Raw genomic sequence first — 22,255 nt, 5'->3', positions numbered from 1 at the left:
TTTTGAATACTGAGCAAGATCCGTTACTTCATCCTATGGATATAGTACAGTTCACTTAGCTACCCCCTGTGTTGATGGACTTCCGGGTTAAGAATCTGCCCACATGTCTTCCGAGGTGATTATACCACATGATAACTTCCAGCAGTGTATGAGAATTCCTGTCACTTCACATCTTGGCCAGCACTTGGTGTGGTCAGCCTTTTTCACGTTAGCTCTTCTAATAGTTTTGTAGTGATGGTTTTAAGCATTTTCCTAATGACTAATAATGCTGAGCATCTCTTCATGTGTTTATTTCCCATGCATGTCTTTTCTATGAAAGATTTGAATATTCAAACCACTTTTCCTTTTTTTTTTTTTTTTGGAATTGGGTTCTTTGCCTACTCATTGAGTTGAAAGAGGTTTTTTAAAATGTATTCTAGATGCAAGTCCATTCTTAGATATGTGATTCATATATATTTTCAACCTGTCTGTGGCTTGCCCCCCCCCCTTTTTTTCATAATAGTGTCACGTTTTGAAGAGCAAAGATTTTCAGTTTTGATGAAATCCACTTTATGTTTTCTCTAAATTTTATGCTTTTTCTGTTATATTTTTAGTCCTTCCCAAGCCCAAGGTCACTAGTATTTTCTTCCCGTGTTTTCTTCTAGATGTTCTATAGTTTTAACTCTTACATTTAGTTTTATGATCTATCTTGTGTTAATGTTTGTATATCTTGTGAGGTAGAGGTCAAGGATTTTTTACTTGTTGTTTGCATACGGCTATCCAATTATTCTAGCACTGTTAATTGAAAGATTATTCATTCCCCCATTGAATTGTCTTAATACCTTTGTTAAGAATCAGTTGACCATGAATGTGTGGGTCTGTTAATGGATTCTGTTCTGTTCCCATTGGTCTGTTTGTCTGTCTTTACTGTTAGTACCACATTGTCTTAATTATAATCTTCTGATTTTCTTTTTTTTCCAATTTCTTGGCTATTCTAGGACCTGTGTGATTCCATATACGTTTTAGAATCAACTTACCAGTTTCTCTAAAAGACCCTGCTGGAATTTGGTTGGGATTGCATTGACTGTGTAGATCAGTTTGGGGGAGAAATGGCATCTTAACACTATTGACTCTTCCAGTCCATTAACTGTGTGTATCTCTCCGATTATTGATGCTTCTTTTAATTTTTCTCAGCCATATTTTGCACTTTTCACTGTTGAAGGCTTTCATGTCTTTTGTCAGATGTATCCTTAGGTACTTTATATTTTTAATTGCTATTATAAATGGAATTGGGCTTTTTAATGTTTATTTATTTTGAGAGAGAGCACATATGCAGGTGCATACACGGGGGAGGGGCAGAGAGAGGGGGGAGAGAGAGACTGCCAAGCAGGCTCGATGCTCAGCACGGAGCCTCATGCGGGGCTTGATCTCACAAATATGAGGTCAGGACATGAGCTGAAATCAAGGGTTGGGTGTTGAACCAACTGAGCCACCCAGGTACCCCTGGAATTGGTTTTTTAAAATTTCATTTTCTGAATGAAAATGCATATAGAAGTACAGTTGAATTTTATATTGAACTTGTATCCTGCAGCCTTGCTAAATTCACTTGTTCTGGTAACTTTTTTGGAGATGCTTTAAGATTTTCAATATAGACTTCTGTTATTTGTGAATAAAGACCATTTTACTTTCTTCTTTCCAATCTAGATGTCCTTTTTGTTGTTGTTGTTGTTGTTGTTGTTGTTGTTGTTGTTGTTTTCCCCTTTTTCTTGCCTTATTACATTGACTGGAACCTCCTGACAAGACTGAATAGAACATATCCTTGTCTTGTACCTGTTAGGGGGAAACATGGAGCCATTCACCATCAAATATGATGTTAGCCGTGGATATTGTCAAAACACTTTGTCAGACCAAGGAGGTTCTCTTCTGTTCCTAGTTTGCTCAAAGTTTTTATCAGGAAGACATGCCCAATTTGGTCAAATATTTTTTCCATATCTTTTGAAACAATCACAAGGCTTTTTCATTTTTAGCCTCTTAATATGGCAAGTTACTTTGATTTTAAAATGTTATCTGCCACTCTCCCCCCTCCTCTAATTTCTAGTTTTCTTTGGTATCTTCTTTCCTGGGTTAGGCATGAAGACTTTCCTTACCTTAATTGTTCCATTGCCCTCCTTCAAGCCGGCTGTCGTTTTCTGCCCAGGTCACCTGTATACTTGCTAATGGCCTGTTGCGTGGAATCAGGCATGGGCTGACTGCCCAGAATTAACAGCTTAGGTCAGAAATGAACCTGTGGCCAGGTGTTTAATGGGTGCCCTGGCTTCCATGCTGGGGAAACAGCATAATACCTACTTGGGGGTGTGTGGCCTCAAAAGAGGCCATGGTGTATGGTAAGAGACATATGCCCAGCACAGTGCTGGCCAGCAGTGCCCAGGCAGTAGGTGCTGCCTGCCTGTCTCTCCAGTAACGTTCAAGCTTCCTTCTTCTTGGGGACACTGAGCTGCGGACTTACTCCTTCCCTGGAAGCTGCAGAGCACACTTGTCCTCTGCCGGGGGCAGGAGTGTGTGGACACGTTTCTCTGTGAGCTTTGAAGCAGAGGTATGCTGTGTGTCCCAGGTAGCCGGGGCTTGTGCGGCAATTCTCTGCGGGACCTCAGAGTGGTCTGTGCCACTGTGGGGGAGCCAGGGACTGACTCTGCAGTGCCTTCTCCTCCTCTTCAACCCCGCAGCTCTGGCATCAGTTTCTGGGACAGGATGGCCTTTAAGATCATCCAGAAGGGCGCCGGTTGTGAGCTTTACATTTTACGGAATGCACGTGCAATGATTGCATCTTAGTTACCCCTCACCCAGGTCCAGGAATAGAGCATTTGTTTCCCCAGAAGCCACCCTTGCTCCCTGTCTAAGCAGCTCCCCATCCCCAGCTTCCCTGGCTTTGGTCACCACTGAGAAGTTTTGCCTGCTTGGGAGCTTTCAATCCAATGTAGAATGCATTCTTTTCTACTGGACTTTTTCACTGGACACTGTTTTGAGATTTATCTTTAATGTTGTGCGTAGCAGCAGTTTGTTCATTCCACACTAAATGGATAGACCGTGATTTGGGCATCCATGATGCTGTTGACGGCCATTCAGGTGGTTTTTAGTTGGGGCTGTTCTGCATACATTCTCCATGCGTGGGTGTTCACATTTCTGTTGGTATGTGCCTCAGAGTGGAATCGCTGGGTCACGGGCTATGCGTGTCCATCCTTATATGACATTTGACACAATGTACAGATTCACCTTTCTGTTCCATGGGTGACTGTGTCCTTGGTTCTCTCCACGGTGGCCCTGTTACAGGACTGCCTGCTGAGAAAGTCCCTGCGCCCACTGTGGTTCCTCCAGCTCCACACAGATACACAGAGCCCTTGAGCTGTAGGGCAATAGGTGAGGGGTCTTGGGCCTGATCACCTCCCAAGTGTAGGAGGTGACTCCTTTCTGAGCGCTACTGTGTGCCAGGCAGCATCCTGGACGTCCGTGTGTGTCTCTTGTTCCCCTTCTAGGAGCCTGTAGGAAGCCTCTGTCATCCTCCCACTTAGTGGCTAAGGAAACAGCCGAGTGGGCTGGGTGGGTGGGCAGGATCAGAGGCCATCCACTGACCTCCGGTGCAGTCTTCTCTGGTGCTTTCTGCCCTGGAGCACTTGATATGGAGTTCGTGGCCTAATGGGCTGAGGTGGTGTCCTGGCTGATGGCTCCCATCCAGTTTAGGACAGGCACACCTTCATTAGTTACGTTTCAACCCTGGTGGGTTTGCTGATCTCAGATTCCTATTTAAAAGGAGACGAGGGGGCACCTGGTGGCTCATAGGGTGGAGTGTCTGACTTCGGCTCTGGTCATGATCTCATGGTTCGTGGGTTCCAGCCCCGCGTCGGGCTCTGCGCTGACAGCTGGGAGCCTTCTTGGGCTTCATTCCCTCTCCCTCTCCCTCTCCCTCTCCCTCTCCCCCTCCCCCTCCCCCTCCCCTCCCCCTCCCCCCCCCCCCCTCCCCCTCCCCCTCCTCCACTTGCATTTTCTCTCTCTCTCTCTCTCTCTCTCTCTCTCTCTCTCTCTCTCTCTCTCTCTCTCTCAAGATAAATAAATAAGCTTTAAAAAAAATAAATAAAAGGAGACAAGAGCTCCTTGATACCTAACCCGGAGACTTGCCAAATGACTTAACCAGTGTGGCCCCCACTCAGGTTCTGGCAGTTCCTGTTGCTCTTTTCCTGTCCACCCAGCACAAGGAACGTGGTGACCTCGTGGGAGTGCTCAGGAAAGTGAGGGCCACCAGACCCTGAATGTTATGCACATGTTACACACTCTTACTGCTAACCAGGGGCATCTTGGACTTCCTGTGTGGCGTGGTCACTTTTGCCCAGCCTACTCCTCCTTTTTAAAAGCACTCTCTGGATGTAGCCGCAGTTCCGGTCCCCCTGCACCTGGGCTCCTGGCTGCTCAGGTGAGCCTTGGTTGTGGTGCTTCCCTTTTGCTTCTGTTGTTGCCTCTGGCCGTCTCCATCCACACCTCAGGCCTGGGCCACACTTGCCTTCCTGCATACTCCAGGCCTGCCGTAGTTGCTTAGGAAGCAACTGCTGACTTGTTGGGGGAATTCTGGAGTATTCTTGGCTCCCAAGATCCTATAGCAGCCCAGGTTGGTAGACTGGTAGCCTGGCACCATGCTGGGCACTGCACTGCCTGAAGGGATCTCAGAGACCACAGAGCAGGCTGGTGGTGGGTAGGCAGGGTGCACCTGACCTGCCCCCCCCCCCCCCCCCCGTGGGCACAGTCTCTCAGGACGGTGGTCAGCACACCCGTTCTGGGTCTACAGAGATGATGTGTGGTTTTCCCAGCATTTCCCTCGGGCTTCCCTGCTCATGGGGAGGAGCTGGGCTGACTGGTGGCTGCTCTCGCTTCAGTCCAAACTGGGCCAACAGTAGAGGCCAGGTTCAGCCCCGTGGCATCTTTGCACAGCTCCCCCGCCTGGCCCTTTCCCGCCCAGCCCCACCACCGGGTGTTTCACGTGGCAGTGCTGGAGCGCACTCCTGTCACCTCGATGGTTTGCTTAACGGTCTCTTGGAGGTTGGCCCCTATGAGTTCCTGTAAAGCTGGCTGGGTCTCGCTTTGGATTGTCTGTGTTCTCCATGCATGTGGGTCGAACGCTGTGGGTGCCCCTCCCGTGGGCATCGGGCCATTATGTCTGGCACAGCTGGTATTCTTCCTGGCTGTTCCTCTGGGAGTGCCAGGGTGGGAACGAGAAACCCTGACCGGAGTGCTGTCTGTCGTCGGATGCTCTGCTACCTGTACCCCCCTGCAAACAAGTGCTCTGCTTGGCTTTCTGACTTTGCAGTTGTATCAGTGCAGGAACGAACCAGTTTACGGATGACACATTGAGAGCTCTTGCACTCTCAGAAGGGACCGGATCGTAATGAGAATTGTGTGTGTCCTGTTGGCCTGATTCAGAGGTCAGGAAAGTTTAAGTACATAGTTTTGCTGGAGAGAGCTGCTGAAATAAAAAGTAGGAGGGAGAGAGGAACATTTTGGGGACTGCTGCTGCGGGGAGAGTGCTGCCTCTCCTGCCCTCCCCACCCCCTCACCTGCTAGCCTCTCCCTCAGTGATGGAGGATGGCAGCCGCTCATGCTGGCCGCTCATGCTGATGGGGAGCTGACGGGGAGCTCCGGCCACTGCCCTGGGCTTCCTTTTCCTGTGCTGTGCTGCTCGTGGGATGCAGGCTGCTTGGCTCGCTCTCTGGGCCCAGGCTGGGGTTTCCATCCCCTCGGCTGAGTTGCAGCTGCAGTTACATGTTCTGGTCGTGGGTGCTCTGTGGGCTGTGAGTGTGACAATCAGGGCCATGCACGCAGTGGCCATGCTCCAGCTGTGGACGCTCCTGGGGAGCAGATGGGCCCCTCTGATGAGGAAGTGCTTTTGTGCTTTTGCAAGTGTTGAGCTTCGCTGCTGCAGCTGGGACACAGCCCCCCCCCCACCCCCCCATGTCCTTCTTCCTATAAGAAGCCATGAATGAGAGAGATTTCACCCCTGTGGGTGCAAGGCTGCCACTGGGGGCCTGGCAGAAGAAGGCATCTTGGCCAGGCAGAGTGCAGATGACCTAAGGGAGGTTCCTCTTACTCCTGCTTGGCTGTGGAACCAGGCAGGGCACAGCAGGGCCAGGAGGATGCACCTTCCAGAGCCAAGAGGGAGGATCAAGCCACACTGACTTCTTTTCCTTCCTCAGGGAGACAGGGTGGGACATGGGCTGGGCTCAGCCAGGATCTTTGGGGGGTGCAGGTGCCACCATCTCTCGCACCAGCTCGCGGCAGAGGCAGTTTGAGTCACAGAAAGAATGACACCCACCTGGGAACATGGTGTGCAGCATCAGAAGCAGGAAGGCTTGTGTGCGCCATTGCCGGGGCCTAGCGGGAGGCAGGCTTGAGTGCTGTTGTCGTTTACCAAGTGGCCTGCTGCTTAGGGTGAACACTGGGGGTGAGCTGAAGCCCCTGTTATGCTGGATAGGTGTGTGGGTCTCCCTGGCTCTAGGCTACCCTGGAGGGAAGGCAGAGGCAGCCCAGAGATGTGCTGGGCATGAGGGCACTGGCCCTGGGTGGCTCAAGAAACTATAACCTGTGCGTTTACTTGCTGGGGCAGGTTGGGGAGAGTATGTGGGCGGGATGCCAACGTCACCAGCCTGGTGGCATCTGGGTGCCCTCCCTCACCTCACCTAGTAAAGCACCTGTGTGTGATAGGCAGAGTCTATGCCAGGCTGGTATAGGACCGCACTCCGCCACCTTCTAGCTGTGTGATGAACCTTGAATCTTTATTACCTTCTCAGACTCTCAGTTTCTTTATCTGTAAAGTGGGCTTTCAAGGATGAAAAACTAGAGAGCTCAGCTTCCTGGGGGAACCCAACAGCCCGATGAGAATCTGGCTTGGGTGGGCCTGCCCTGGCTCATTTCCGTTGGGCCCCACCAGTGCTCAGAGCTCAAGGAGCACAGGGTTTCCCCTTTACCACCATGGCTGCACACATCCAGCTTAATTCCTGAGAGACTGGGGATTTGAGACAGAGTGGGAACCCTTGATGCGTGGAGAACAGAATGGTCAGCCATGGGCTCAGAGACTCTGAAGCTTAGTGTCTCAGTTCCTGTTTCACATGGGGTTGGAAATCCCCCACAGGGTGCTAATTAATTACTCAGGGCCTGGGGTTTACCTGCATATCCCCTGAAATAGGGGAGGAGAAGCTGGTCAGGGGTGGGTGTACCCCACTGCACTGGCCCCAGCTCTACACACAGATCCAGGGTCAGACCAGTGATCCTATTCACAGGGCAACTTTCAGACATGTGATGAGGGCCAGTTAAAGTCTTTCCATTGGGTTTGGTTTTAAAGATGATTCCCTGTACCCTGCTGTCGGCAGGTTTTCTGAAGCCAGTTTGGTGTCCTGGACTCTGGAGAAGCCAGTGGCATCCCCGGGTTTCAGAGAGCAGCCACAGGGCAGCGTTGGCCAGCTGTCCCTTCCCTGGGTTACTGTTGCCCTGGCCTGGCCCTGCTGTGAGGTGCTCCCTGACTCTGACCTCCCCTGGCTTCTGACCTCAGGCCTGTGTGGACACGGACACTCTAGCATCCACAGATGGGCGAGGGCTTTGGTATGGCTTGGGGCTTGCCGTCACGTCAGCAGCCTAGGCCCCCTCTCGCTGACTTCTCCTTCCCTGGCCTCAGCACCCTGGGAACCCAACCACAGAACCTGCCCTCTCCGTGGGCACGGCAATCCCCAGCTCTCTGGAGAGCCCCCCAGGAAGCTGTTTGGCCCATGTCTGGGTGGGTGTCTCCTGGACCCTGTGGCATCTTCCCTATCTGAGGGCAGAGAGCAGGTCTGGATGCAGGAGGAGTTCTGGCTCTCTGGGCTCTTTTTAGGGAGGCATGGACCCACCTTGGGAGAGCAGACCCCAGACCCCTTTCCACTCTAGTAGGAATGTTTACACCGAGTCCGTTGAGCAGCAGCTCAGCAGCCTGCGGGGGGCTTGGTGAGGAGCTCCAAAGATCGCACCAGATAGAACATACCCAGTAGTTTGAAGAGCTTGAGGGGGCCAGAGACAGGCTCACTTGGAGGGAGACAGCATCCCAGCAGCCCTCGGCCCCTCTCCCCATGCAGGTGCCGGGTGGTGCAGTGAGAAGCCACCGTGTGGGATTGAAAAACAAGTATTTGTTCACTTCATCTCCACACCGCTGCCAACTGCCGTCTCATTCCAGACCCAGTGAAATCTTCCACGTGTTAGGAAATGGGTGTAGTTTGTAACCTTTTAGATTTGTGGCAGGTTTCAAACATAAAAGTAGAGAGAATAACGTAACCGTGCCCCTGCTCCAGCAGGTACCGATTTAGAGCCAATCCTCATTGCTTCATCTCGTCCCCTTCTGCGCCCCACATCCAAGGGGATTTTGTAGCAGATTCCAGGGTGCCTCGTTTCTTCACTAAATACTCTAAAATGTGTCATAAAAAGATGAGGATGAGCAGTGTGCTTTAATGGTTCACACAGCGCAGTGTGCTGTGGAGTGCGGTGCACATTCCTCGTTGCTCCCACTTGACCGTGGGTGTGGGAGGACGGGGGTGTCACCAGCCTCAGGCCTGAGCAGTATGGGAGCGTCCTGCGCTCCGTGGTCCAGACTCGCACCCAGGCCGCTGCTGCGGGGTGCCGTCCTCTCCTTTGGACTGTCGCCTGTACGTGTCCAGACCCCCTTCTTCCTGTTCACTGTGAGTCGAGCAGCTAATATTGCCGGTTAGCCTGGCTGCCGGTGACTTGGCGTGCCCTGAGGGCACCCCCAGGAACCAAGGCCTTTCTGCTTCCTTTGTGCCTGTTCTTGGTTATCATGCGGTGGGAAGTCCCCATAAGAGCCCTGGGAACTGGGTTGGTGGTGAGGAGCATGTGTCCCTGGGGTGGCCCGTAGGTGTGAGGGAGGATGTGTTTTCTTTCTCCCTATGCCGGAGTTGGGAGGCGCCTTGTTTAGGGGGTGCCTGTGTATTTGATGCTGGAGATGCTGGCTGGCACAGCTGTCTGTGTGACATTGATTTTCCTGTCTTATTGAGGATATCTGATTGTGCCCGTCAACCTCCAGTCTAGGATCCGAAGGCACTCTGTGAGATACTTAAGGAGTCACTTCCGCCAGTAATCACCTGCCGACTTCCTGCCCTGCCTTGGAACAGACCTCTGGGGTCCTCTCTGTGCCACCACTGCCCAGCCTTCCCCACCTGCCCTGCCTGCTCCTTGCACTTCCAGAGTAGTCCTCCCCCACTCCTGACACCTTCCTTGCCCAACTGCCATGTGCACAGGGTGGGGCAACCACCACCACCACCCTGTGGGCTCCTTGGCCGGGTGATTAATTGTTTCCAATAAAGAGGGTGGTCTTAGAGAGTAAGTGGGCTTGGAATGGTGAGCAGCTCACATGGGCAGTCATCATTGGTAGAAAGGGGAGGTGACACTCGGCTTCATTAATTGTTAAGGAAATACAAATTAATCTGCATCTGTTGAAGGAACCTTAATGAGAAAATGAGAGACTTCGGGCGCTCAGAACATCCTTCATTTACAAATTCCGCCCCTTTTGGGACAGCCCTTTGGCAGGTGGTTTTGAGAGGTGTTCTTGTTTTTGTTGAGAATGAATCCCAGGGGAGATAGCCAGAGCAGGAAAGGGCCACCGGTGCAGGTGCGCCAGGCTGTTCCTGACAGCAAGAGGTTTGCACGTGGCCCTGGGACTCTGGCCTGCAGAGCTGCCCAGAGCCTGCCTTGAGGTTCAGGAGTGTATGGGACCCAGGGCTCTAAATATACCAGGGTGAAGTCACTGGGGTGGAGACAGGCCATGTGGCAAGCCCAGGAGCCCATCAGGGCTGGAATCCCAGGGCTGGGGACAGGGAGACGGCGGCCTCGCTGTCCCTGTGGTACCGGCCTCCTCACTGCCCCGTCTCCTCTTGCTCAGGGTCCCTGTCTGTGGCGCGTCAAAGGCATGTAAGTGATGGAGTGTCTCCTCTCAGACCCCTTCCCTCAGTGCAGCTTGGAGTAGGTTTTGGGGGCCATCCAGATGTGTTCCCGGACACGGCCCTGAATGAAAACACTGCGAGGGGAGGCCTTTGTTGCCAACGTGCAGATTGGACCCCGTGGCATAGGGGCAGCTTTGTGGGAGCTCTGACGGGCAGAGTGAGGGCCACTGTTGTTGCCGTGTGGTCACTGCAGTTTACACTCAGAAGAGACACCAGGAGGGGCACCTGAGTGGCTCAGTCGGTTGAGCATCCGACTTTGGCTCGGGTCATGATCTCACGGTTCGTGCATTCGAGCCCCGCGTCGGGCTCTGTGCTGACAGCTCAGAGCCTGGAGCCTTGTTCAGTTTCCATGTCTCCCTCTCTGCCCCTCATTCTGTCTCCCTCAAAGGTAAATAAACATTAAAAAATTAAAAAAAAAAGACACCAAGAACTTGAGGTGGCGGGTGGAGGTGACAGCTGCCTTCAGCTGCAAAGAAGGCAGATCAGAAAAGCCGAGGAATGCATGTGGCCAGCAGAGTAAAAGCCCCAAAGGATGTCTGCATCCTAGTCCCCAGAACCTGGGCACGTGGTACCTTGTGTGGCAGAAGGGACTATGTGGGTGTGAAGGGTACATACCTGGAGTATCGAGGTGGGCCCAGCCTAATCAGATCCTCAGAAGTAGAGACCCTTGTCTGGCCGGGTCAGAGAGGTGCAGTGTGAGGACTTGGTGCTGTTGCAGACGTGGGAAGTGAACTGAGATGCCATGAGCTGGGGAATGCAGTGCCCTCTAGAAGCTGAAATGGCCTTCAGTGCCAGCCAGCCAGCCAGCCAGCAGGAAAAGGGAGCCCTCAGTTCTACAGCAAGGAGGCGTAATTCTGTCAACACGGAAAGGAATAGGAAACGGCCTTGAGAACTTCCCTGAAAGGAGGGCGGCTTGCCTACCCTCCTGTGCTGGGTCTCAGCACAGGGCGACCTGAACCACATTACTGTCCATCCCCCCCCCCCCCAAACTGACATGATATATATACGCATGTTGTTTAAGCCTCTCCTTCTGTGATCATGTGCATCATTTTGGCAACAACGGGAAACTGATACACCACAGTACTGGCAAGGACTGGGAAACAGGCTTTCCCGCCTTCCTCTCCTATAGGGGGCCTGGAATTGGAGCCGCCTCCCTGGGGGCTAATTACAATCCTTCCTGGTCCTTGTGCCAATAGCCCCTCTAGCAGTTTGTGTGTTAGCCCAGGATCTCCTCTAGTAAAGGTAGGGATTGCAACCTTGTTTGTAACAGTAAGTGGAAAAGGGGGGGACACAGCTCTGCTCAAGTACCCCCCCCACTCCACCCCCACCCCACTGGAAGCAAGAGGGAAGGGGGGATGTCTGCGATGCTGGTTGTTTCTGATGTTAGTGAGAAAAGCAAGGCATAGAATCATGTTTTGCTTTGTTGTTGTTGTTTTTAATGCGCGGTAAGTGTATATACAATGCAAGGAATATTTTTGGAAACCTACAGGGAACCGTGGTGGTGGTGGCTGGGTGGGACATGTACCTTTCCTCGTGCCCTTCCCGTTCGCCTGCATGCTCCATCCAGTGTGTGTGGGCATGTGATGGGCTGTGTGATCTTGGAAGGGAGGGGGGGCTTCCTCCTGGCATATGGGCTCCCCCAGCCGGCCAGCCCACCAAAACCTGCAGCAGCTGGGGGTTGTTGAGCTGAGGGAGTTCTTCACCTCTTCCAGAGCTGCGTCCTTCACTGGGCACGCTTTGTCAGTGCTCCCGGGCTGTTTGCCTCTTGAGGTAAGTGGAAGTTCTCAATCTCGATGAAGCCCAGTTTGTCAGGCTTTTTTCTTGGGCAGTTACTGCTTTGGGGGGTCTTAAGAAATCTTTGTCTACCCCACGGTTGCAAAGATAGTCTCCTGTTTCTTCGAGAAGACTTAAGAGTTTTTGCTTGAGTGTGTTTGTGTGTTTGTGTGTGTGTGTGTGTGTGTGTGTGTATTTTTTAAGTAAGCTCTATGCACAACATAGGGCTCAGACTCGTGACCCCAAGACTAAAAGTCACGTGCTCTACCAACAGAGCCAGCCAGGGGCCAAGTCTGACAAATTTTAAATTTAATTTGTGACTTTGCTCTGATGTTTGGTGTAAATGGAATCATGCAGTCTGTATGTTCTGTGACTTCACTTCCCATGGTCTGAGCTTTGTCTTGTCGATGCACTGAAACTACAGTTGATCATTTCTGTTGCTCTTGGAATTTTCATTCTGTTCCGTTGACTCTTGGAAGACATTGATGTCATAACGTTTGACCACCTGACCTGCACCTTTGTGTGCCTTCTCCTGTCTGTAAAATGTGGTGGTAATAGTACCTTCCCCACGGGGTGGTTACGTTACACAAAGCAGGGCTGTGTGAAAACACATCGTATGAGGGGGGGCATGGAGTGGCTGGGTCAGATCTGCAAACAGGAGACCACCAGACAAAGCCCATCCCTCCCCAGGCTTGGCTGGGCCCCTGAACTACCTAGTACCATCAGATGCCACTTCTGGAGAGAGCTGGGCACAGGTGCTGCAGTTTCCCGTTCCGCCCGGTGCCTGTTCATGTCTCCCGGGCCAGGTTCTCTCTGTGTTCCAGATACAGATCCTCACGGCACTGTGGCATCTGTCATCTCCCCACTTTGTGACTTTTTGCTGTCTCTGGATGAACTGTAAAGGTCTTGCTAATGTAACCAAACCGATCGGATGATTGTGTGCAGGCACGCAGGGATACTGTGGGGTGGGTTCCAGACTGCCGAAATAAAGCAACTATCGCAGTAAAGGGAGGCCAATGAATGCTTTGGTTTCCTGGTGCATATATAGTAAAACCTTGGATTGCAAGTAACTTATTCTGTGAGTGTTCTGCAAGACGAGCAAACGTTTCTAATAAATTGTAACTTGATAAATGATGTCTTGCAATACAAGTAGTACGTGACGCTGGATGTCACATGAGCACAACTGAACCAATGGTTCTTGAAATTCACTTGGATATATGAGTGTTTTGGATTACAAGCATGTTACTGGAATGGAATTATGCTTGCAAATCAAGGTTTTACTGTAGATGTTATATTCACACTGTACCGTAGTCTGTTAAATGTTCAGTAGCATTACGTCCAAAAACAAAACAAAACAAAACAATGTACATACCTTAATTAAAAATGCTTTATTGCTGAGCCACCTGGGTGGCTCAGTCAGTTGAGTGTTCAACTGTTTTTTTTTTTTTAACGTTTATTTATTTTTGAGAAGAAAGAGAGCATGAGAGGGGGAGGAGAGAGAAAGAGGGAGACACAGAATCTGAAACAGGCTTCAGGCTCTGAGCTGTCAGCACAGAGCCTGATGTGGGGCTCGAACTCGCAGACCGCAAGATCATGACCTGAGCTGAAGTAGGAGGCTTAACCGACTGAGCCACCCAGGCGCCCGTGTGTCCAACTCTTGATTTCGGCTCAGGTCATGCTCTCACGGTTCGTGGGATCAAGCCCATGGAGCCTTGGGATTCTCTCTCTCTCTGTCTCTCTCTCTGCCCCTCCCCCACTTGTGCACCTGTGAGTGCATGCGCCCACTGTCCCTCAAATAAAATTTGGGGGGCACCTGGGTGGCTCAGTCGGTTAAGCGTCTGACTTCAGCTCAGGTCATGATCTCATGGTTCGTGAGTTCAAGCCCTACATCAGACTCTCTGCTGTCATTGCAGATCCTCTGTCCCCCTCTCTATCTGCCCTTCCCCCGCTCACGCTCTCAAAAATAAACACTTTTTAAAAATAAAATTAAATAAAAATTTTAAAAACTTAAAAAATACTTTATTGCTAAAAAAAAATGCTAACCATCATCTGAGCCTTCTGCGAGTCGTAATCTTTTTGCTGGTGGAGGGTCCTGCCTCCACGTGAGGGCTGCTGACTGATCGGGGTGGTGGTCGCTCACGGCTGGGGTGGCTGTGGCAATGTCTTAAATAAGACAGTAGTAAAGTTCGCTGCGTCGAAGGAGCCCTCCTTTCACGAGCGACTTCTCTGCAGCATGCGATGCTGTTTGATGGCATTTCACCCACGGTGGGACTTCTCTCGGAATCGGAGTCCGTCCCCTCAAATCCCGCTGCCGCCGCCCCCTCCACTCTGCCTCTGTGACGTTCTGAACCCTGTGTCGTCGTTCCAACAGTCTTCAACGGCATCTTCACCAGGAGCAGATTGCAGCTCAAGAAGCCTTCTTTCCTCGTCCGTTAGAAGCAACTCCTCTTCCGTTCAAGTTTTGTCACGAGATCGGAGCACTGCAGGCCTATTGTCTTCAGGCTCCACTTCGGATTCTAGTTCTCTTGCTCTTCCCACCACACCTGCAGTCACTGCCTCCACTGAAGTCTTGAACCCTCAAAGTCATCCGTGAGGGCTGGGATCCACTTCTTCCGAACTCCTGGTCACATTGATATTTTGACCTCTTTCCATGAATCACAGATATCCTTAATGGCATGTAGAATGGTGAACCCTTTTGGAAGGCTTTCAGTTTACTTTGCCCAGATCCAGCAGCCTTACAAAATGTATTTCTTAATAAGACTTGAAAGTTGAAATTACTCCTTAATCCATGGGCCACAGAATGAATGTTATGTCAGCAGGCATGGAAACCACGTGAATCTCTTGCACATCCCTGTCAGAGCTTGTGTGTGACTGGGTGTGTTGTCAGTGAGCAGTCATATTTATTTTTATTTTTTAATTTTTTTTTTTTATCAGTCATTTTTAAAGGAATCCTTTTTTTTGAGCAGTAAGCGTCAACAGTGGGCTTAAAAGAGTCTGTAAACCATGTCGTAAACAGATGTGCTGTCCTCCAGGCTTTGTTGTTCCATTTCTAGAGCACAGGCAGCGCCGATTACTCTGAAGGGCCCTAAGATTTTCCAAGTGGTAAATCGGCCCAGGCTTCAGCTTAGTCACCAGCTGAATTAGCCCCCAGTAGGAGTCAGCCTGTCCTTTGAAGGTAGGCATTGACTTCTCGTCTCTAGCTCTGAAAGTCCTGGATGGCCTCCTCTTCCAATAGAAGGCTGTTTGGCCTCCGCTGAAAATCTATTGCTTAGGGGCGCCTCCATGGGTTATTTAGCTCAGTTAGTTAATGGTGGACTCTTGATTTCGGCTCAGGTCGTGAGCTTGCGGTTCATGAGACTGAGCCCACAACAGGCTCCATGCTGACCGTGCGCGGAGCCTGCTTCTGATTCTCTCTCTCCCTGACCCTCCCCCACTCGTGCTCAAAATAAATCCACTTCCAAAAATTTTTAGAGAAAAAAAAGTCTTGTTTAGACTGCAACCACCTTCGTGAATGATCTCGGCTAGCACTTCTGGATCACTTGCTGCAGCTTCTGCGTCTGCACCTGCTGCTTCGCCTTGCGCTGCCGCGTCAGGGGCGATGGCGTCTTTCCTGGAACCTCGTGACCCGACGTGTGTCTGCTGGCCTCCAACGTGAGAGCTTCCTCACCTCTCTCGGCCTTTGTAGAATTACAGGGTTAGGGCCTTGCTCCGGACGAGGCTTCGGCTTAAGGGAACGTCGTGGTGGCTTGACCTTCTATCCAGACCTCAAACTTTCTCCACATCAGCAGTAACACAGTTTTGCTTTCTTATCACTCGTGTTTGTTCACCGAAGAAGCACCTTAATTTCCTTCAAGAACTTTTCTTTGCCTTCACAACCAGGCTAACTGACGCAAGAGGCCTACCAGCTTCCAGCCTGCCTCAGTTTCCGGCACGCCTTCCCCTCTAGTGTAATCATTTCTAGCCTTTGATTTCAAGTGAGAGACATGCTACTCTTTATCTCACTTGAACACTTAGAGGCCAGTGTAGGATTGCCAGTTGGCTTAATTTCAACACTGTTGTGTCTCGGGAAACAGGGAGGCCCAAGGAGAGGAGAGAGATGGGGAAGGGCTGGGCAGTGGGGCAGGCAGAACACACACAGTATCACGGAGTTCGCCCTCTTGTGTGGTGTGGTTTGTGGCACCCCGAAACAACTACAGCAGTAACATCAAGAATCGCTAATCAAGGGGCGCCTGGGTGGCGCAGTCGGTTAAGCGTCCGACTTCAGCCAGGTCACGATCTCGCGGTCCGTGAGTTCGAGCCCCGTGTCAGGCTCTGGGCGATGGCTCAGAGCCTGGAGCCTGTTTCCGATTCTGTGTCTCCCTCTCTCTCTGCCCCTCCCCCGTTCATACTCTGTCTCTCTCTGTCCCAAAAATAAATAAACGTTGAAAAAAAAAAATTTAAAAAAAAAAAGAATCGCTAATCACAGGGGCGCCTGAGGGGCTCAGTCGGTTAAATGTCTGTCTGCCTCTTGGTTTCAGCTCAGGTTATGATCTCTCGTGGTCTCGTGAGTTCAAGCCCCACGTCGGGCTCTACTCTGGCAGCTTGGAGCCTGCTTGAGATTCTGTCTCTCCCTCTCTCTCTGCCCTTCCCCCACTCACACTGTCTCTGTCTCTCTCAAAATAAGTAAATACTAAAAATCACTGGCCACCGATCACCATAACAAATAATAATAATAATGAAAAAGTCTGAAATGTGAGAATTACCAAAATGTGACACAGAGACACGAAGTGAGCAGATACTTTTGAGAAAACGGCCCCAATAGACTTGCTCGATGCAAGGTTGCCGCACACCTTCGGTTTGTGAAAGACACAGTATCTGTGAAGTGCACTAAAGCTAAGAACACTGCAAGGAGGAATGCCGGTATGGATCTTTTAAGCTTAGTGTTTTATTTGCTAAATCCTTCAGCATCCTGCCCCACCCCCCCCCCCATGAGGTGGCAGGGTTGAGCACATCTCCCATAGCAAGAGCAGATCCTAGCTCATACATGTCACAAGTCTCAGCTTTGTGACAAGCACCTGGGCAGGTGGGCATGACCATGGATGGGCTTCTGGTAAACTGTACCCCATGCACTAGAGGAGGTGGATGGGGGTGACCACTGGGCGCCTTGTTGGCCTTAGGAGCAGGTAGGAGGCTGCGTGGGGCGAGGAGAAGCTCTGGTGTTACTGACTCCACTGGCTCTTGGGGACGCAGAGGCCAGAGTGGGCTAGGACAGAGAGAAGGCAGACGTCTGACAAGTGGCTCTTGTTTTGTAGATCCGGAACATGGTGGCGGTGCTGGAAGTCATCTCCAGCCTGGAGAAATACCCCATTACCAAAGAGGCGCTGGAGGTGAGTGTCCCCGGCATCCAACGCTGGGAGGAGCCGGGTGGGCCGGGCCCAGGCTTCCCCAACCTGAGGACTTGCGAGTGCCGTGTGGCGGGGGTGCAGCACCCCCGCCCCCCAACCTGTGCTGTGCCAAAAGCCACGTCTTCCTCTGGGTAGCGTGGGAATTGGGTAGCCTTAGTTCCCTGGCTGGGGCCTGTTCCTGCACAGGGTGTCTGTCACGCCGCGGGGCCAGCTGGGAGGCATGCCTGGGGGCGTCTCCGGTGAGCCAGGCTGGCTCCATCCCTCCTTTCACTGTTGCCCTGGCCATAGAGCGCTCTCACCCAGAGAGCTTCCCTAGCAAAGTGCTCTTGCACTGGCCTTGACGGTCCCCAGTCTCCAGGTGCCGGGAGCCTGTGGGATGGTGCTTCTGAGATGCCACCTGGGGCCCTAAGGCTTGAGGACTAAATTTGAGAAGGTAGATGTCACAAAGGACCCCCAAATCCCTATGGGTTTTGTATCCAGGAATTCTGTGATGGAAGGGTCAGTGGGGTTAGTCCAAAGACCAGGGGGGCCCTTCCCACGGTTTCCGGCTCTGCTCCCTTTTCACGGGGACTTCCTGTCCCAGAAGCGTGTCATCGTCCCTCTCTGGTTGCAGGAAACTCGACTTGGGAAGCTCATCAACGACGTCCGCAAGAAGACGAAGAACGAGGAGCTCGCCAAGCGGGCCAAGAAGCTGCTGCGGAGCTGGCAGAAGCTCATCGAGCCCGTGCACCAGAATGAGGCGGCGCTGCGGGGACTGGCGGGGGGCGCCGGCTCCGCCAACGGGGGTGCTCACAACTGCCGGCCGGAGGCGGGGGCGGCCGGCACGCCCAAGAGCATCCACGACCTGAAGAACCGCATTGACCTCCAGAGGCTGCGGGGGCATCGGCTGGACAGGCTGGGCAGCCGCAAGCGCCGGGGAGACCAGCGTGACCTCGGCCACCCCGGGCCACCTCCCAAGGTCTCCAAGGCGAGCCACGACTCCCTGGTACCCAACTCCTCCCCCCTCCCCACCAACGGGATCGGCGGGAGCCCCGAGAGCTTCCCCGGCCCCCTGGACGGCAGCGGGCACACGGGCCCCGAGGGTGGCCGCCTGGAGCACGGCGAGAACGACAAACACGGCGGCAAGATTCCCGTCAACGCGGTGCGGCCGCACACCAGCTCCCTGGGCCTCGGCAAGCCGCCCGGGCCCTGCTTGCAGACCAAGGTTGCGGTGCTGCAGCAGCTGGACCGGGTGGACGAGACTCCGGGCCCCCCCCACCCCAAGGGGCCGCCTCGCTGCTCTTTCAGTCCCCGGAACTCACGGCACGAGGGCTCCTTTGCCCGGCAGCGGAGCCCGTACGCGCCCAAGGGCTCCACGCCCAGCCCCTCTCCGCGGCCCCAGCCGCTCGACACCACGCAGGTGCCGTCGCCGCTTCCGCTGGCCCGGCCGTCCACGCCCCCCGTGAGGCGGCTCGAGCTGCTGCCCAGTGCGGAGAGCCCGGTGCGCTGGTTGGAGCAGCCCGAGGGCCACCAGCGGCCGGCAGGGCAGGGCTGCAAAGTGGGGCTGCCGCCGGCCGAGCCCCTGCTGCCCCGGGCCGGCTTCTCCCCAGACTCCTCCAAGGCGGACAGCGACGCTGCCTCCTCTGGCGGCTCGGACAGCAAAAAGAAGAAGAGGTACCGGCCTCGTGACTACACGGTGAACTTGGACGGGCAGGTGGCCGAGGCGGGCGTCAAACCCGTCCGGTTAAAAGAGCGGAAGCTCACCTTTGACCCCATGACCAGACAGATCAAACCTCTGACCCAGAAAGAGCCAGTGCGGGCTGACAGCCCCGTGCACACAGAGCAGCCCAGGACAGAGCTGGACAAGCCCGAGGCCAAGGCCAGCCTCCAGAGCCCTTTCGAACAGACGAACTGGAAGGAGCTGTCGCGCAACGAGATCATCCAGTCCTACCTGAGCCGGCAGAGCAGCCTGCTCTCCTCGTCGGGCGCGCAGACCCCGGGCGCCCACCACTTCATGTCCGAGTACCTGAGGCAGGAGGAGAGCACCCGGCGTGGGGCCAGGCAGCCGCACGTGCTGGTGCCTCACAGCGCGCCCACGGACCGCCCGGGGCTGAGCCGCGAGGTCACACAGGACGATCTGGACAGAATCCAGGGCCACCGGTGGCCTGGGGTGAACGGGTGTCAGGACACACAGGGTAACTGGTATGACTGGACGCAGTGCATATCGCTCGACCCGCACGGCGACGACGGGCGGTTGAACATTCTGCCTTATGTCTGCTTGGACTGAGCGGCCCGGCGGCCTCTCGGTGCGTTCCCACCTTGCAGTCAGCACGGCGGGCGGGCTGCCCCCCGTGCTTGGGAAGCCGGGGAGTCCGGCCCGGGGCGGAGGGAGGGGGCGGGAGTCTCGAGGTCTCTCCGAGCCCTTCCCTCAAAATTCTCCTTCTTTTGTGAAATGCTGCTACCAGTTTACTAACAAAATTGCAAAGGAAGGACCGTGTGGAAGGAAGGCCGGCAAAGTGAGTTCAGAACTCTATAGCGAACCAGCTATAAAAAGCGTCAGTTCCCCACCCCGGAAGCGGTGTGGACACTTCCCGGCACCTGTAAGCTGGGACCTCAGTTGCAGGCAGGCACAGAAAACCTGTGGGAGAGGTTACCTTTAAACACAGCAACAGAAGCACGCATCTCATCCATTTGCGTTTTCTTTTTCTAAATTTGGCCCTGAGTGTGTGAGGCAGTGGGTGTACGTGCACCGTGGCCTCTGTTTGCACCCCCACCGGCCAGTGCTTCAGTTACGGTGCCAGAAGCTCGGCAGCCGCAGCGGCCAGCTGGCCGGCTGCTGTGACCTGCGCTCCATGGGCATCCACACGTTTTTATCTGGTTTCCGTTGAGACCCGGTTTTGAAAAAAAATGCTGCAAAAATTTAAGTGTTCTAGGAGTTTATTTTATCCGCCTTTTCCATCTGACCATCAGCCAAATAAGTTTCCTTTCTTTCTCCCTTTTCGTTTTCCCCTTCCTGCACATATCTTGAAAAGTTCACCTTTCCAGATTCCCCCCTCCCCACCCCCACCCCAAAGACAAAAGTAATCGCGGGTGCTACTGGTGTGTAAGCTGTACTGTTGGGCAAGAGGAGACCTGTCTGTGCGCTGGAAACACTCATAACCATTCCTTTAGATTCGTTTGCCTTATGGTTATTTGTCATAAACGCGATTTGCAAAAACAAGGAGCCTTAGTGAATGTACAGTACCTAGACTTCTGTGTTCTCAGGACACAGAAGGGAGCAACTTTGCTATTTGGTCCAGTAAGTGGACAACTTGTGATATAAATGTGGAAATAAAAAAAAAAAAACCATTTGCACAAACCAGTCTCAGAACCGTTATTGATTTGGTCCCTTACAGGCAAATCAGCCTTTCTGGATTTGCAGAGATGTGGACCCCGTGTCCAAGGTTTGGGCTGCATGGCCAGACTGCAGGGAGGCCGGCAGGGCCGGGAGTGGCAAAGTCAGCCTGTTAACCTTCTGCATGAAGACTGACCTCCACCCGCCTTTCACTCATTCGGGCCCGTTTGTTGCCTGTCCCGCCTCCGGGGTCACCTACTAGCATTGGGTGACAGATGCTGGTCACTGTCCACATGCAGGAATGTTACCCCGTCTCTGTCCGGTCCTTTCCTGCCCCAGGGAAGCCCTCCACAGAGGTTCCATGTCCCAGGTCTCCGTAACCTCGTTTTACCCCACAAAAAGCTGTAGTTCTTACAGGGCATGGCCCAGAGCCATGTCTGGCAAAGCCACCCTTGGCTCTGGTCCCAGGCTTCTAGCTCCCCATGAAGGCCTGGGGCTGTCTTAGTGTGTGGCTGGTGCTATTTTTAAAAGTAGCTTTTCTGCCTTGACTACAAAGTGATAATATTTCCTTCTTCTCCCTCATCCCTGAAGCCATAAGCTAAGATTTTGGTTTTCAGGTCTTTTTTTTTTACTCCAGAACAGGTCACGTTGGACGTACCTACTTCCTTTCACAGATGAGGGAGCTGCCTCCCCTGAAGGGGAACAGTCCCACGGGGCAGAACAAGGGGTCCGGGAGCATTGGGAGTCAACCCAGAACCACAATTTCAGAACCAGGAGGGATCTATGACATGGCCTTGGTGCGGGGCACACCCACCCTAAGATAAGGCGAAATGGATGGGCGCCCAGTGGATCGGCGAAGTGGCTTTGAGGACAGTCAGGTTGAATTCTGGACCTGCAACCTATCAGCTGCGTGGCTCTATGCTAATCACTTCACTTTTTTTTTTTTAAATTTTTTTTTAATGTTTATTTATTTTTGAGACAGAGAGCGTGAGCAGGGGAGGGGCAGAGAGAGAGGGAGACACGGAATCCGAAACAGGCTCCACGCTCTGAGCTGTCGGCACAGAGCCAGACGCGGGACTCGAACTCACGAATCGCGAGATCATGACCTGAGCTGAAGTCGGACGCTTAACCGACTGAGCCACCCAGGCGCCCCTAATCACTTCACTTCTATGCATGTGTCCGCATGTGGGAGATGAAAGTGCTTACCCCAGAGCTGTGAGGACTAAGTTAAATGATCAGAGTTTAAGCAACAAAAACAAAAAAGAAAGAAAGAAAGAAAAGAAAAAAAAAAAAAAGCCATGTCAGAGAACTGTTTGCTATGGAGAAACTAGTTCCTTTCTAAGTCCACTGTGGCCTGTAATGTGGGCCAGCCTTGCTGCTGTGTGGACTTCCCCAGGAAGTGATTTGCTCTGTGACAAAGGGTCACAGATGTGTAGGCACAGCTGTAAGATACTAGGGTACAGGTTGGCATCTTATGAGCATCTCCCTTTCTCAGACCTGGGCGTTAGGATGGGTCCCTGCTCCCTGCCCCCACCTGCAGGGACCACTTCTGAGTGTCCAGTAAGCCCAGGACAAACATAGTGCCTGCTTTGGGGAACATGGTTAGGCTGAGATTTCCCTCTCGCATATTGGAAATCATTGGGTTGCCACTTTATAATTTGCCAAGTAAGGACGTTGTAAAAGGGCAGCTTAACCCCCCATTTCCCGCCCCCCCGCTCCCCGGAAAGTTCCTCAGTACGTGATGTTTGGAACACACATCAGTCTTTCAGTATAGGAACATCTTGCTGTAA

General features: G+C 52.8%; 1 protein-coding gene across 4 annotated transcripts in view; it reads left to right on the top strand.

The window, feature by feature from the left end:
• Positions 1–20,489, top strand: part of MED26 (mediator complex subunit 26) — a 52,833-nt gene extending 32,344 nt beyond the window's left edge. For 3 of the 4 annotated variants that reach the window (XM_030303634.1, XM_030303624.1, XM_030303652.1), the window contains exons 2-3: positions 17,060–17,134; positions 17,766–20,489. In XM_030303634.1, coding sequence (XP_030159494.1) covers positions 17,060–17,134; positions 17,766–19,418 — 1,728 coding nt within the window. In that variant the 3' untranslated portion in view covers positions 19,419–20,489. Of the gene's footprint in view, positions 1–16,456; positions 16,668–17,059; positions 17,135–17,765 lie in introns of those variants that run through there. The other variant, XM_030303644.1, reaches the window with a different exon arrangement.
• The last annotated feature ends 1,766 nt before the right edge of the window (positions 20,490–22,255 follow it).

This window comes from Lynx canadensis, chromosome A2 (assembly GCF_007474595.2).
Source record: "Lynx canadensis isolate LIC74 chromosome A2, mLynCan4.pri.v2, whole genome shotgun sequence".
In the NCBI taxonomy this organism is placed as follows: domain Eukaryota; kingdom Metazoa; phylum Chordata; class Mammalia; order Carnivora; family Felidae; genus Lynx; species Lynx canadensis.
Note: the sequence above shows the minus strand (reverse complement) of the source record. Positions and strands in the feature narration are given on the sequence as shown.